The sequence below is a fragment of the Coccinella septempunctata genome, chromosome 1 (assembly GCF_907165205.1).
Source record: "Coccinella septempunctata chromosome 1, icCocSept1.1, whole genome shotgun sequence".
Taxonomy (NCBI): domain Eukaryota; kingdom Metazoa; phylum Arthropoda; class Insecta; order Coleoptera; family Coccinellidae; genus Coccinella; species Coccinella septempunctata.
In genome coordinates, this window is record NC_058189.1 from 44,560,139 (window position 1) to 44,578,051 (window position 17,913).

Here is a 17,913-nt window from a genome sequence, read left to right on the forward strand (position 1 = left end):
GGGTGGAATATCTTTGACTGCTCGCACAGACCTAGTGGTCGTTGATAATGGAGCTATGAATGCTGATAAGTATATAAGGAACATTCTTGAAGAGCATGTAGTGCCATTTGCCCCATAGATTGGTGAAAATTTCATTTTTATGAACGATAATGCCAGACCCCATCGTGCGCGCATCGTTCAGGAGTACCTTGAAGAGGTTGAAGTCTCTCGAATGGAATGGCCAGCAAGAAGTCCAGATCTCAATCCGATTGAGCAGGTTTGGGACAACCTAAATAGAAGGCTGAGAAGTTCAGAAAATCATCCAGCTACTCTTAATGACTTAGGAATCCAACTCTGAGAAATCTGGGAAGGATTAGATCAGAACATTTTAAGATCACTCAATTTGAGTATGAACCGTTGTTGCCAAGCTGTAATTAACGCAAGGGGTGGAAATACCAAGTATTAAATCACTTATCAGCATTTCAGTATTTTGAAAATTGTTCATTTCTCTTCTTTCACATAAGATTCGGTGAAATCCTGAATTTTTCTTCCATTTAATGTGTCTTGTTTCGTTCAAAACCTTCCCGAGAGAACATAAAAAATAAGTTATAAAGTCAATGTAGAGTTAACTTCCATTAAAATTGAGATTTTCAGAATGTGCGTTAATTTTTTTGCGCAGTGTATTTGGAAACAGTTGGTCCAGTGAATCCCTCACAGGACGAGAATAATGAGCGGGTGCTCAGAAACCATATTTCATTTCGTATTTCCGTAGGTAACTCTGCTAACATTCCGGGAAGAATGTTCTGAACGAAATTCAAATATGCTGCTCCATCTAAATTTTCTTCGAAAAAATAAGGGCCTATCACATGATTGCCGATTACTGCTCCCGAGACATTTAATGACCACCTGTGTTGATTGTCTATTTCCCTTATAACTCTTGTATTTTCTACAGAGTAATAATGAAAATTGTGCCTATTGACGGGTCCGGAATTGTGGAACGGTTTTCAAAATCGCTATCGGTAAGCGCCTGGTGCAACTGAATGTGGTAGGCATGATACTTATTCTTTTTGAGGATTCTCTGAACTGAACGCTCACTTATACTACAGGCTACACCAAGCTCCCTTTGGCTAGTGTGTGGATTTTCAGTTACATCAACTTTAATACGTTTAATACTCAATGGTTACATGCAGTAAAGCCTCGAGCTCCTTGTCTTCGTTAGTGGCCGATTTTATCCTCTCTTCTTTTTTATACTTGCAATCTCCTGTCTCTACAAATCTGTTTAAAAGCCTCCGAAAACTCGAATCATGTGGATGTCTTCTTTCGGGATATTGAAAATTTATGTTGAAATGTCATTTTTCGTGTCTGCTGGACACAGGAGTAAAAATAATCCCAAGGTTAATTCTGAAAAAATGTAAGGTTTTAAACTGTGTACATCATCATGGAAAAAAATACAGGGTGTTACATTTGAAAAAATCGACAAAAAACAATTTGAAATTCTTCATATTTGGACATTGATAACGGACACTCTGTATAAGAGAGGTTGATCATTTAGGAACGACGACGAGGTTAATTCTTAAGTTGCAAGAAATCATGATCAAATTCATGTTTCTATCGCTTCTAGAAATCGGTAAAGGGCTTTTACCGAACTACTGTTTCGTCGAAATTTTGCAGTTTTTTCTGAATAAGATCCGTACCGTTGGAAAAATATCCCTAATATTGAAGAGTTGTAAATTAGCAAACATATAAGGGGTGTTCCATTTAAAAAATCACTCATTTGTTGAATAATTTTATTTGGGAACACCCTGTATATTAGAAAATAATTTCCTGAGATGCAGAATTGAAAGTACAAAGGGAATGCTTTCCAACTAAATTTCTAAAACGTCTGCTTTGGCAGCTATGGAAGCCTAACGCACTATTGCTGGACCCTGTATATAACATTGTTTGATGTTCAGAACATCTAGTTTCTTCGAAAAAATACAGTCCAAATTTTTTGGTAAAATGCGGTTTTTAAATAAAAGCCCGTATTTCAAAAAACATTGGTTAATTTTTATGAATTTTGCTCTTACCTAGGTATGTATAGGTTGGGAAAAATTCGTTAGGAATGAATGGCAGCTTTGTAGCCGTAAGAGTTAAGGAAAAGTGGTTGGCATGTTTCCAACCCTGATTTTCAAAAGATATATAATGGACAAAACCGCATCCCACTATCTTCTTTTGTTTTTTTTTTTTCGATCGATGTCGAAAACGTTTCATCATTTTGCGATTCCATTCCATCGAATTTTTTCCATCCTGTACTTTTCAAGGAGTCTGAAATATTGACATCAATAAAGAAGATGGATCGCAGGGAGTTGGATTGATAAATCAAGCTGTTATAACTTTGTCGACGTTTCGGAACCGATGGTCCCTTTTTCAAAACTGAATATATTGACGAACTGGCAGTTGATAAACATTAAAAAGACTATATATAGATAATAATTTCATGAAAGAATATTTTTCGGAATATACATGACCATGACTGAATTATCCATTGAGAACTAATCGATGTTGATCCCCCAATGAAGCGTTTTGATTCCCTGATAAAATTTCGTAAAACCAGCATGAATCTGTTTCAATAGTGATTGATGAAACCGAACCGCCTGATAGGAGAGTTCAACTCTCACTTGACCTCCTGTTTTTGTAATTCCCTCATTATTCTCTTCCAGATTGAAGACGGACCTCCGCACCAGCGCCCAATTAGCTTTAAAAGCTCAGGACTTCCAAGTGTGTCTAACAATAATAGAAGCTCGACAACTCGCTGGATTGAACATGGACCCTGTTGTTTGTATACAAATAGGGGACCAAAAGAAGTATACAAGCGTTAAAGAGAGCACAAACTGCCCGTATTATAACGAGGTAAGTTTTTTTGAAGGGAAATGTTACTTTTTGGGACTTGTACGAAATGAATATTCAGCATCAAAGTTTCGCTGAACTTTTGACCTTAAATAAGCAGCCCTGTTTGAAGCTGGAGGAAATACAATCTAAGAATCGAAACTCGGGTTTCAGCCTTCTGGATATCGAATAAATAATAACAGTTGAGTTTACAGAGCTAGTCAAAAGTCTCCTTTCCTTCCTCGCTACTTTTGAACGGTTTCAACCGCTTATAATAATGAAATAAATCTGGGGATGGAAATAACCGGAGATACACGCTAGGCCACTAATCGTAACAGGCGACTTAATCGTCAAATATATGATGGTAGAGAGCCACTGACAAAGGAACGTCTCAAGGCTGAAATTGTCTGCGAAAATCGTCAATGATTTAATCTGTTGATGTTTGATGTTTCTCTCATCTTAAGATAACTACTTCCAGGACCCCATCGGCTACCTAAGCCAAATGAAAGATTAGCCAAACATTAATAATCCTTCATCCAATGTTGATATTTTTGGTAGACTTTAACGCCCACAGTGAAAACTGTCTGAGGTTGCTAGGGACTGAAATAAAAGGTCGCTCTATAGAGGCATAGGCAGTAAACCATGGATTCTTCTAATAAACTGACAAGCCACTTTAATTCCCCAAGACTGCAAACCGTATTTCTAGTGTTTCAGATACTTTTATGACGATTGTATGATGTACATATCCTGCTACCTTGGGTAACTCATGCGGTGGCCAAGATTATAGAGGAGCTGGAAGATTGGAAAGGCCGTCATATCTCTAGTACCACTAAAAACCGACTATATTTTGGCAACATTTGACAATGAGATGGCGCTGAAAACGTACTGTCAATATAGAAAAACTGTTTTCTGTTTTATAATTAAAGAGCCAGAAAACAAACATCCTGAGCGACGAAACAGAAGTTCTTTGAAATCAATTGATATCAATGAAATACGCTGTCGGATGTGCTATATTTTTATTTGCAATTCATAAGAAATCTACAAAAAATTAAAATCGTGGACAACAAATAGAGCTTTCAATAGGACTCAGAAGCAAATGGTGATATTTTATACGTCAAAGGTGTTAAAAGGTTATCATAGCACAAACATTTGAGTTCTCCATTTTTTTACAGAATTTTCAGACCCACAAATTAAAAAAACCTTACAGAGGTATACAAGAGCTGAATGTTAGCTTGTCATCAGTATAGTTTCTTTATGCTTTTTTATGATTCCTTTATGATATACATAGGCTCTTTATGTCTTCTTTATGACACAATATACAATGAATGAACAAAACATAAACACAGTAGGTTTCATAAAATTTTGACTGCACAATCAACAATTTGACAGTCACTTGATTTCCAAAACGAAATCAATGAAACCTTTGCTGTTCAGAATATTTTGAAGAAGTGGCAATTGAGAATCATTGAATGGGCGTATAAAGGTAATAAATCCCCTAAATGGGCCTTTAATGCTAGGGATGTTTTCTGCATACAACAATTTACGATGAACAGTTCTCAATTGACTTACAATAAATTATTCACTGCACATGGTATAGTCAGTAGTGTCTGCTCAGTCATTGTCTTTAGGCCTTGAAAATTTCATCCACTTCGGTTCGGAGCACTGAAAATAAAAATCATTGAATGACAGGCATCAGTTGATGCCTGTCTCTTACCTAGGAAATATGTTCTCGATTTCAATGCAGTGTTTTTGTCTGAATATGTGCCTTTTGACAATGAAAACTACACAGTACCTGCCCTGAAGAAGTTTATATATTAAACGAAACGTCGGCTTAGTACACAAGTGGTTTTCTTGTTCGAGACCTTCAAACCTATCAAACTTCCCATTGTTTATTTTTTTATTTGACCCACACTTCTTCACCATGCAATAAATTGCGAAATATATTCTGAGGTTTTCACCAAGAATTTAGACATAAAATTTAAAAATCATCAACTAGAATGAGCTAGATGAACAACAAGCGCTCCGAGAATCAGAACATTCAAAACCTCTTCGATCAAAATCACTTTAGTCGTACAGTGACTAACGAGACAGTGGCGACAATTGTGTTCTCGTTTTTCATCTTTTTAGCAAGAATATGGCGATCAAAACATTGTAATCTGTACGTCTAAGCCACTATATTCTTGCAAAATTTCCAATCATCGCCACTCTCTTGTTAGAGTCACAGTTGCATAAGTTGAGGTAGCATATTCTATATGTGACGACCATTTTCAAGAAACATATGCCACTACAGATCAGCCGACTGGGATGGACTAGAATATATCAGTACTTTTCCTTGAACCACAACCTGTCTTTATAACAAGAACGCCATACTGATGTACAATGAAAGCTTGCATCCAGAGCTAAACAAAGACTATGGTTCACGAACGAATGTGACCTGGAACTCAAGAAAAAATTGAAGGTTACGATAGACTCTTTCAACAAGATATACTCCAGACATGATGCTGGCACTAATGATGAAAACAGCTATGATGACAGGGCTAAAAAGAATTCTTACGAACACATGAGAAATAACGAGAACCCAGATGTTTCCTGCTCTCGAATACTCTCAATTTATTCAACAAAATTCACTCAAAACTGTTTCCAATGCAAAATAATGAGCAGACGCTGAAGCATGGGGACTTCTTGCGACTTGTCATAGACTGTATTTCTCTAGCACAATCGAATGGTGGACAAATAATGTTCAAAGCTCGCAAATCTCAATCTCAATCTCAATTTTTGTTTATAACTCGAAATCTAAAAATGATAGGCCGATTCTGTTTTCAGATTTGTATTAGTCATGAAAAAAGAGCTCGAGAATGTGTCATCCGTTTTCTTTTAGCCGCTATAGTTCTCGAAATCCCCTCAGTAGACAACGAATTTTGCCCACTTTTTTTTTTGGTATAGCAGGGGGAAAATCTACGAGACAGACGAACACACCCTCTCCTGAGAGGGAACAAATGTGGGGATTCTCACTCTCCTGAGTTCGAGACCCACTAAAAACCCTAAACTGCTTCTTCATAGGTTCCGGGCATTTTGCCTATTAACCAGTTGACTCTTATGGTTTCTGGACTCTCACACGATCATAGTCGTGTTGATAGTTGTATGCTGCCTATATCTTTTATAAGTTAAGCTCTTCTTTGACTTTTTAAATCCTTAACTGATCTTTCGGTCTTCGGTGGTAGGTTCTTGACCTTCTAGCTTCTTCTGTTGGATCGTAGTCGACTAATCTTCGTAGTTCCTCATTTGGATGTTGTTTGGCTTTGTCGAATATCCTTTCCGCCTTTCTCTTCATAAATTCTGTAACTGGTTCCCATTACAAGTCCTTGTAGATTTGTTTGTTCCTAACAAACCAGGGTATATCCATCGCCATTCTAAGGAGTTCATTCTTAGTGGTCTGTATACTCTTGATGTGGGTCTTGGCTGCGAAGCCCCATGCCGCCGATCCATATGTGAGTTGTGGTCGCGCGATAGTTTTAATCATCGTCAACTTGATGTTCATATTCATATGATTTCTTCTGCCCATGAGTCGATAAAGTCTACTCATTGCGGCTTTTGTTTTATCAACTGCACATTTGATGTGTTTTTTCCATGTTAGTCCTCTGTCAAGCTTCACTCCTAGGTATGTTGCTTCATTTTCCCATTCAATCTCTTCTCCATCAACTTCAAGGTTTTCTTCCATCTTCAAACTTCTCTTTTGCAGTAATATTGCTTGAATCTTTCTTCCATTCCTTTGGATTTTCCATTTGATGCACCATTTGAGTAATTCATCTATGGCTTCCTGCAGTCTCTGGTGTATGATCTCTGGGCGTCGGTGTCTGAACGCTATTCCTGTGTCATCTGCATACAAGGTGAGCATATTTCTAGCATTCTTCGGGATATCATGAACGTGTATTAGGTAAAGCAGAGGTCCAAGTACCGATCCTTGAGCCACTCTCGCTTCCAATTGTCTGGTTTGAGAGGTTGCTCCATCTATCTTCACATAAAAGTTTCTATTCCTCAGATACTTCCTTATAACCTTGCACAGCTTGGTCGAATATCCTGCTTTTTTCATCTTGTAGTTAGGCCTTCGTGCCATATTCTATCAAAAGCTCTCTCGATATCCATCAGAACTAATCCTGTGGCCTGTTTGGTCTGCATTCCTTCGGTGACGTATTCTATGAGCCGTAGCAATTGGAGTTCAGTCGAATATTCTCGTCGAAATCCAAATTGTTCGGGTGGAATTATCTTCAACATTTCTGTTCCTTATTCAGCTTTTGAGCGATAACCCTCTCTACGATTTTTCCTAGTGCTGATTGGTCCTAGACTGATTGGTCTATAATTTTGAGTAAATTTCCGTTCCTTTCCAGGCTTGTTGAAAACTATCATTTCTGCACTTCTGCATCTCTTTGGGTTTGCCCACCTGTACATCGAGGACTTATTTGTGGGAGCTCTTTCAGAAGTTTGAAGCCTCGGCCCACAGGTTATGTTCACGATGCCAAACAGTCTAGTCAATCAACAATTTGTGAGGTTAAAAATGGATTTAAATTATTCCTTCCACAGATTATGGCGTATAAATATATTCATACCATGCACCAACTGCAGTGCAGTTTTCACATATTCCAGTAGGTGAGAAGTGAGAATTCTCCTGATCAACTTCACCGTTGAAATATTGAACCTGATCTCGCAGTGACCTTGAATTAAAATTTGACAACCTCATAAAAATTTGACAACCAAATCGCACTGTCCAAAACTGAACATTCAACAGATTCATTTTTAAATGGCGGAAAATTTTACGGGTACATGGTATGCCAACATTTGGGTACTATTTTCAGGGATTTGCCTTGTAGGTATGTCCCTAAACGGGACAGGGATAATATCCCTGTCCCTGTCTCTGTCCCCTGTTTGCGTTGATGATTAACGCAAACACAACAGCGGAAGGTATCGTGATTGATTCTAGAGCCTATTATCGTATTTTGCGACAGCCATTGGAATGCGGCAGCATAAACAGAATGGATTGACCTGCTGCCTCTCCAGCAAAAAATTGTATCGAACATTGGTGTTACACAACAATCACACCGCTTACCAGACTACCGCAGACAACAGCTCTACAATGCTTTGACGGACATTCGGAAAAACATTCCTCATACTTTCATTGATAACCTCAATGATACAATGCATACCATATCAGGCAGATTATCCGTATATTAGGGAATGCAGACCACGTGACTTTCAACTGTCAAATATGGTGCCTGGTTGGCAAACAGAGATTTGTGTTTCACTTAAATTTCTTAAAAAAATGGTGAATATCATTACAGATAATGTATATATGTTACGGCTAAAGATAGGTGGGAGCATAAACTTAAGATTAGCCGGCTAAACTTAGGTTTAGCTTCGGGTATTTGCTAATGTTAGGTTCTTCTATCTTTAGTCGGCTAAACTTAAGTGTAACCACAGCCCATCGGTTAAAAATGTAGAAGCTAATAGAAAAGAAGAAGAATATTGGCTAGAGGGGAGCAAATTTTCGGCCATTAAAAAAATATAATAGGTATAATCAATTCAGTAATGCAATGCATTTTTTGTATGAATTTCACATATTTTTAATAGCAGAAAATTATTCTGTAAAGCAGTTGATAAATTGAGAATGACCATATATTTGATTCTACTGTGTCCCAACGCATTCTTAGTAGAGCATCTAAAAATCTAAACGCTTGACGACAAAATTCGACACGAACATGCTATCTTGAGTGTGAGGGAAAACTGTAGAGTTATCCTTCGCAGCTTGTTATTATTCATAGTTTGTGAGGGAAATGAATGACCAAAACGAGAGAATGAAGACAAGAATGATGTCGCGAATTTCTTCATCAAATTCTTGAGAAATATAAGTAGCAGTGCCGAATCTTGTTTGTAGCTAACCGAACTATTTGGCTGATAAGCTTCAATTGAATCCTCCGGGATGATTCATCAAGCAAGGGTTGTGACAGGCTGTATTCTGGAATCCGTATGTTCAATGACTATAGAGGAAATTTTTAACAAAATCAGCTAGAAAAAGTGTTTTCAACTATTTTCATGTTCATAGTTTATTTTTATTTTTATCTCCTAAACAGATGAAAACTCATTGAATGTTATATTGAAAACCAATGGGAGTTATGTCACAAAACCTCAATACAATAATATACCATTCGATACTTTTTTGCATATTTCAATTCTAAAAATTGAAACAAAAACGTGGTAACTTGCGTTCGTTTTCTACCATCCGACCATTCAAAAAACATCACCCCTCCGCGTGTCCTCCGAATACATTTTTAGCCGTTCCGTTTTGGGTAATGTGCACATTAGCCGGCTAAAGATGAAATTTCCTGACACAGACGAATATTTTATCGAACTTTAGCCGGTCCCCGAATATAAACCTAAGTTTAGCCGGCTAATCTTAAGTTTATGCTCACACCTATCTTTAGCCGTAACATATACACTAAGGTCACGTTCTTATTCATTCAATATATAAGTTAGAAAAGGTTTTTTTTGCCTTGCATGAATTGAAATTCAATAATTATGGGTTTCATGAGTTCAGAGCATAACATCATTGTTGTTTTTTCACCTAATTCTCTTCGCTGTTTTTTTTTACAAAACTTGTGTGGATCCTTTTCATTATGTAGGACCTTTTGTCAAATCTAATATATAAAATTCTCGTGTCACAGTTTTCGTTGCCATACTCCTCCGAAACGGCTGGACCGATTTTGATGAAATTTTTTGTGCTTATCCGGTATCTATGAGAATCGGCCAACATCTATTTTTCATCCCCCTAAATGTTAGGGGTAGTCCACCCCTAAATTTTTTTTTTTATTTTTTAGACAAAATTTTTAATTTCTATTTTTTTATGATACAACATACAAAAATACATACAATCCTCAATTTTCACCCTTCTACGATCAACCCTTATTTTTTAATAGCCATTTTAGTAATTTAATCATTTTTCCTCTCCGGTCGAAAACTGATCAATCATCATTTAATTAGTTATCCCCGCCAGATGTCTACAGGTGTCACTTCTGACCCAGTAAACAGCACGAACGAACGAACGAATGCTAGATGGACTAACAAAAAATATTGTTCACGCTATAGCATTAAGAGATTGATATTGTTTAATAGTGTTACTGTCGTAATTGTTTAATTAATGATATATAATTTTAAGGAATAAATTATAATAACTTAAAAATAATGTTTGCCTTTTGTTATTTTTATATTCCCTCATCGTTCACATCGCTCCATGCTTATTTCACGCATATACCACATTCTTACATACATACAATATACACATTCTAACATACATACATACTTACAATAAGTAAGCTATTTTTTGTCTACACTAGAAATTACTAGGAAATTATTTATATGGCAAAACAACGTTTGCCGGGTCAGCTAGTAATCAATATATTATTCTCTATAATTTCTTCATTGAATGTTACCATTTTGGTGCAAGTATCGTTCGATTTGATTAATGGAAATAAATCATGCAAACTTGTTTGCACTGTATTCATTAATTACTGAAGTACAATAAAATTTATATATCTATGTATATGTTTTTAGTATAATAAATAAATGCAGATCAACACAATTGAGTTTCTCTCAAATATTTTTATTATTCAAACATACGTCAATTTTACTAATGTGAGTAACATTTGATTTATAGGACTCAGTACTGTTGTTGATGTTGATGAAATGTGAGGTTCTATTTCTGGAAAAATAGCTGCTTTGATGAATTTATGATCGAACCCACAATAATACTTCCACAAAAATACATTATTGATATTGTCCATTAGTCACCGAGGAGTGTTTTCAACTTTCTTTTCTAAGTCTTCAATTTTTTTGGTATCAAAGTTGAGCTGCTCAACTTGTGTACTTAACATGGTCATTGCCAAGTCTGTTTGTTTAGCACAGCCTCTCAATCTGCTTTGCCCTGCTTGCTCTGTATCACCCAGATCACTTCCTTCGTTAAACTAAAAAATGAATAGAAAATTATACATATTTTTAGTAAGTTATACCTTTATGAAAACGTATTCGAAAGAAATCACTGTATATTCAGTTTCACTTATAGGTATATGAATACAGACACATAGATATTCTTCTTAGGTACCTACCCGTTATGAAATGTCTGCTACATACTCCTTGGTTCCTAATAATTGATTCAGTTAGATCTTCTCTCTTGAGCTGCTAACCACATATCCCTTCTTCGCTAATATGTAGGTAATGCACAGATTTTGTCACAGTAGGTATACGAAAAAATCCTTATGGTACCGATCTGCACGACTTCCACAATTAACCATAATACTTGTTAGAGGCATTTTTCTTTCGGAATAAAACTTAGTTCTCACTATTCACTATATATTTCAAAAAAACTAAACGATATTTAACACCAATGAATGACAAATATTCAGAGAAAGCTTCCAAAAGTTCCAAATTAGGAAAGGTAAACAAACATTGTTTGCCAACCAACCGCCATATTGAAATATTTTGACAGGTGGTTGGATTGCCTAATTGACACCTAACTCATCGTCACATCAATACTTATTTTAGCCGTTTTTTTATTTCCATTTATATACAGAGTGCTCTAACGAAAACTTAAAACCCCGATTTTCCGACTTTAAAATAAAAAAATTTGAAAATCTCTTAAACCAGTCAATTTCTCATTCGAGGGGGAACAACTTTTCTGCTTTTTTCATCCCCGTAACTTAAACCCCATAACGGGGTTGAACACAACCCCTTGATTTTGAATAGGGATTAGCGGTGTTGCGATAACTAATTTTGAAGTTGGTATCAGGTAATATCTGTTAGTAGTTATGTTATTAATTTGTAAATTTGCTGTTCAATGAAGTGGACCGTCCATGTTTTTGATTTACCTTATTCTATAGTGAATTTTCAATAACTTTACAAGTGTGTCAAAGCGATTGTACATTTTTAGCAGAATTGAAATAGCGTATTCTGTAGAAGAAAGGGTGAAAATAATACAATTCTGCTCGAACAGCAGCGGCTTTATTTAACGAATGACATCATCGAAAAATGTATCCGATACGTACGTTTTGCAACTGGTTGCCAAATTTGACGCTACTAGTCAGTCAGGAACATAAAGAGTGTGCATTGAAGAGACGAAGTGAGGGCAGTGGCTGCCTTAGGTCATGTAGCAATGAATCCGACTTTTAGTACTAGGAAATTGTCCGAAGTATCTGGTGGTTCACGCACAACAATCATAGGAATCCTTAAACAACATAAATTAAACAACATAAATGAGGATGAACCCGATTGCCTACTCCAGTTCTGGTCAGTGAAATAATTAACGGTAATCAAAACTACACTACATATCTGTTTTTTGGACGAGTGTTAATTTTACCTTAACGGCATAACTGTCGGTGTTGGTCAGATGAAAATCCAAGATCATTTCGTGAAGTGCATACTCAGCTTCCAAAAAATTAAAATTACACATAATCGGCCCTTTTTTATACTCGGAAATCTCACTGGCCAAATTCATTCAGATATATTGGAGAAGACCATCAAACGATCATTTTCGAACAAGAAGGCGCACCACCCTCATTTCGTTCAACCGGTGCGCCAGTTCTTAGATGAAAATTTTCCTAACGCCAGGATTGGAAGAAGGAGACATGTTCAGTGGCCACGCAGATCACCAGATCTGGCTCCACTGGACCTATTGGGTCACCTGAAAAAACAAGATTTACGCTATATACGCTTATATATGAGTATAATTATCCACTGAAACTTTTGAGCATTGTGAAATAAATTGAAAACCTGGTTCTTCATTGAGAATGAAAGCGCGAATTAACGGGAAAAAACTCATTTATTTCTTTACTTTCATTACTATAGTTTTATAATGCTCTTTGTTTTTTCAGTACTTCGTCTTCGACTTCCACATGCCACCGATCATGCTCTTCGATAAAATCATCGTCCTTTCGGTAAGTTCATCGTATTAACATGGAATCTTGCCACCTTAGATTTTCGTTTGTTTGTTTAGTGTACATTTTCCCATGATAATCATCACATGTACATGCCACACAAAGACTAATTCATTTTCAGGTCTTACATTCGAGGAAATTGTTACGGCCAAGCGCCATTGTGGGAAGCTTCAAAATTGACGTGAAAACAGTCTATGATGCTCCCGGTATAATCAATATCTAATATTCAATTTACCACGCACTATTCTCTGTTTGCATGATGAATGTGAATGTCACCCTCACCTGTTCAATATTTGACCATGAATTGTTATTGGATGAATAGCTATCTTTCATTGTTTCACCGATTTGTCATCGATTTCTCTTCTATTCCCTTCATTGCAATGATTGATAACACCTCGAAATATTAAATATTTATTTATCATCAATATTTAGGTATTTGTTTATTGGAAGCACGGTCAAGAGTGTCAGGAAACTTAGTTCCAAAATGACATTCAAGAATGAACGTCATGTTGAAACATCTTGACCATTATTTAAATTTTCGAAGCAACCAATTGAAAGATAAAAGTATAATATAAATATTTTCCTAAGTTGAAAAATCTTCTTTTGTGTATTGGGGAACGCCCTCACAAATTCGATCTACAAAAGAACTCGAAGATATTATCCTTTTGATTCGATGATGAATTCTATCAGAACTTATACAGGGTGAGTTCCCAAAAACTTGCCATTAGAATATCATGAAATCCATTGTTTATGACAAAAAACAAAAAATTTTGATCAGATACGATTATAAATTGAAGCTAATAATTGTCTACAGTGTTATATAAAACATTTAGAACCATTCTTTTGTAGAATAATCTCTCATACCGCTGGAATTATAAATTAAAAATTAATGAAATAATAAAAAACAATTCCGGAGGGAATTGTGGCTCCAATAATGTGAGTTAGTCATGATCTATCATAGGAGGTCCCAGAGAATTCGAAATATTCAAGTGCAATGGTAGACCGGTTTCGGGATCATTTTTCCTCGTCAGTACAGTATAGCACTGAATCGTCCGGAGGATGGTAGTCTTATGCGATTTCGGGACGCCGTTTTGAGATATTCTCATCACGATACGCCACCTGTCACGCAAAGACTGAACCAAACCTCACTTTCTCTGCAGACTCCTATAAGTGGCTCCCAAGTTCAATTAATGATCATGCATTTCAAATTTTATACGAAAAAAGAATTACTAAGTATTCTCCTCTTTGTATTTCATCATTGTAAAGTATTCTTTATAAGCTTTTGAATGATTTATTACAAGTTGTTTGAGGGAGGCTTCCATACGTTTCATAACTATGAAAATCTCCAACGATTTAAATCAGAACTTCATCTCAGTATATCAAATCAAATCAAATTTCATTATTAACAAGTTACATTTTCGCTCTGAAAAATTTAAGGAATTCACTCAGCTCATGACAATAATAGACCATCATGTCATAATAGACATATATTTTTATATCTTGTCGCCCTAGTGTGATATTACTAGCAATTGTCATTTCAACATTTATAAGTTCCAGTATAATTTTACTTTTTCATAACAATATTCTTCAACTGTCATTAATTCCATAATAAAAGGAAAATATACCCTTCTACTCCGCAAACTACTCTGATCAATATTGTACGCCGAACAGTCAAATTCGAAAGCAAGCTCAGAATTCGCTACCGTTATTAATATTAGTAAACTCAATTAAAATACGGTGTACAGGAATCTTGTGTGTCTGTGTGATATTGGTATAGGTCACGAAATGGCACCAGAGAAATCCTATGGGATGTCGTTCAGTTAATTACCAGCATTCTGGAACTCCGCGTCGGAGAAAATATAAATGGACGAAGCTATGTGGATGTAACACAAACTGCAAATCTACTTCATCATGGTTTTTGTGCCATCTCCTTTTATTACGTCTGGAATGATTCCGTTTCACTACGAATGGAAATTACAGAGGGACAATGTGTTCTCGTCAGAACAACTTTATGTCGTAATTTTTTGCGAACAGAATAAATATACAGGCAGTTTAAAACTAAATCTTTTTTACAGAAGGTAGAACTCATCGAAATAAACCAAATCATTAAACAAAATCATTAAAAAAAAAATTGCCTGCAGGAAATTTTTATGATGGCGAAGTTATCATCCCGTCATGTCCAATATGATTACATAAAATTTCAACTACATATGTGGCAGAATATTAAACATCGCCTGAAAACACCAGAATCATTAGTTCAGTACACTGGATCAAATACCTAGTAAACACAACTTGTCTACAATTGAAGTAAATAGCCATTATGTATATGGACCAGGTCCATGTCTACAGCCCCCCCAAATTTAAAATTTTTCACTTTTTTTGACGCTTAAGTTTTGTATCGAAATATACCGTTGAAAAAAAGTTTTGTAACCCAAACTAAAATGGCGAAAATACGGATTTCACTTTGGGGAGGCTGTTGACATGCTCACCCTCTACTTTTAGAATTGTAAATTTTTGTTTATTTCAAAGTTTTGTACCGAAATGTACCTACCGTCAAGAAAAAGTTTTGTACCCTGAAATTGAGGGGTCTTAGGAGTGTTTCCAACTGGGGGCTGGAGACATTTTTTTGAAAATAAGTTTCGCGAAATATGTCGTTTTGAAAACGTCACTTTTTTCAACCCCGGGGCGGGGGGTATAACAGGAGTACTAGTGCTTCAAGGGTGCTTTGTTTGAACAAGTATTATAGGATATTTTTTAGCGCCAAAGTTTTGTAGGTGTACTAGTTTTTCAACGAAATTTCTGTCGAATAATTGTTTCCCCATGTAAAATGACTTAATTAGTAGTTCTCAATTCTAAAGGGCTGAAGACACGTACCGTTCACTTTTGAAATTACTAATTTCCTCCATGTCAAAGTTTTGTATTCTGAGCTTGAAGGATTCAAATTAGTTTGTGCTTTAGTCATGTTTTTTAAATTAGGAGATTCCTATTTCCAAAACTTACATAGCAGTTTTGTACTGAAATCGCCATCGTAAAAACTGTTCTTTCCTCAACCCTGGACTCCATATAATGTGAGAGAATTTTGTTTTAGTTATGTAACGAAATTCAATATCAAGAAAATATTTTGAATTTTGTACCATGTAACAAGAGGATTTCAAATAAGTGGGACTTCAACATATTATCGAAATTTTGAGATTTTGATTCTTGAAATTCATTCATGATTTTTGAATCTCTATTCCCTATTTCTCTCTATTGAATCAAAGCGAAACAACAATCATTTTTTCATTTTTTAGGACGTTCAGGAGAAAACCGTAGACGTAGATATCTATGTATATATTTTTGAAATTTACGATTTTTTTCGAATTCAGAGATGACAATAATAGTTTACATTCGAAAAAACAAGTCTGCCCCACAATTCGAAATATGGGAGAAAATTTTTTTTTAACAATGTCAGTGGATTCTACGCAAAAAAGTCAAGAAGGGTCAAGTTTCAGATATATAACTTCACAAATTCAAACAAAAAAGTTATGAGAAGTCGTCAAAAATCTCAATTTCTGCTGATAACTCAACAACGAAGGATCCTAGGAAACTAGGGTTTTTCACCATTCTTTACTTTTCTGAAAACAAATTTGCCATCCCTTTTGTTCTAGCTCATCTTGTTCCCGAGATCCCCTCACTGGAAATCGAATTTGGAGCATGCTAGACATCCGCAGGGTTGAGAAAAGAGCCGTTATATTAACGGTACATATCAGTACAAAACTAGTACACAATACACATGTAGTAGCTTGTTAGGGAAGCCAAAATCTCACTATTTCGAAAACATGTCTCTAGCTCCCCCCCTATATGAAACCATCCTAAGACCCCTGTCATGGTACAAAACTTTTTCTTGAGGTTATGTTTCGACACAAAACTAGTACAAAACTTTGGAATAGAAAAAATTTGCAATTCAAAGTGGGGGAGAGTGAGCATGTCTGCAAAACAATCCGTTTTTCATTTTTTTCAACGATACATTTCGGTACAAAACTAGAACAAAACTTTAGCTTTGAAACAATGAAAAATTCATAGTTTGGGGGCTGGAAACATGAATCTATGTGACCCATACGGTTGATTCAGTCGAGATGAAGTGTTTCACTCGATTTTGCGTTTTTCTCGACTGAGAAAGTTACAGACCATCTAGCGGATCTATGTTAACGAAGAATTTTTCAACTTCATCATTTTGTATAGGTGATTTTTGGTGACACTATTATTATTTAACTTCCCCCCCCCCCCTTTGTGGCACCTAACCTCTTGAATGTACGTCTTTTGTGTTAGTTTACCTTGACTTCACCATGTTTTTAAACCGATCGACTTTCTGGAGGAAATATTGAGAGGTTTCTTCTTGAATTTTGGACATTTTTATTTTTGTGTTCTCAAGCTAACATCAAAATTGGAAACTTGTAACAGATGATCAAACACGTAATTTGACTAGAACCTAGTTAGTAAGTATTTTCAACCTAAAATATGAATATGTTTTGTATTCGAGCTATTGAAAATATAGTTTGCTTTACGGAAATTGAAATAGTAAAGTACTCGTTTCGAAATTCCAAAATAGCCTTCTAAAAATGGAAACCTTCCGTTTCTAGAACGCTACGCTTTCGGCGTTTTAAATAAGTGCTTTAATCACCGTTTGCGGCGCAGCCCAACTGTTACTCTTTGTAGAAGAGCTATTAGCTATCTGCATAACGATAACAGTACCGGTGCTAGTGCTATCTACACTTAGGGGCAAAATTAACCGGCCACCTACATTTTACGAATTCATTCGAAATTCTATGGTAATTCAATTAATTATGTGATGTTTTCACATCGGGCAAACCTTTATAGTAAAAAAAAGACTTATGTTAAATGTAAAATAGTTTAATTGAAACATAAAATAAAGAAATATCGTTTTGCAGTCAACTTACAGAAAATAAAAATGATTAATTAAAAGAAAAAATCGCTCTGAATCGTCGCATTAATATCGCGTATTTCCTCCTCTAGCCCTAATAACCTCCTGTAACCGATTGGGGAGCCCATTTTGAATATCCCTTTGTGGAATATTTTCCCACTCCTCAAATGCTGC

General features: G+C 35.8%; 1 protein-coding gene across 1 annotated transcript in view; it reads left to right on the forward strand.

The window, feature by feature from the left end:
- Nucleotides 1-17,913, forward strand: part of LOC123322588 (otoferlin-like) — a 229,341-nt gene that overhangs the window by 86,762 nt on the left and 124,666 nt on the right. Inside the window, exons 6-7 of the mRNA XM_044910534.1 lie at nt 2,679-2,868; nt 12,756-12,818. Of these exons, the coding sequence (XP_044766469.1) occupies nt 2,679-2,868; nt 12,756-12,818 (253 nt within the window). The remainder of the gene's footprint in view (nt 1-2,678; nt 2,869-12,755; nt 12,819-17,913) is intronic.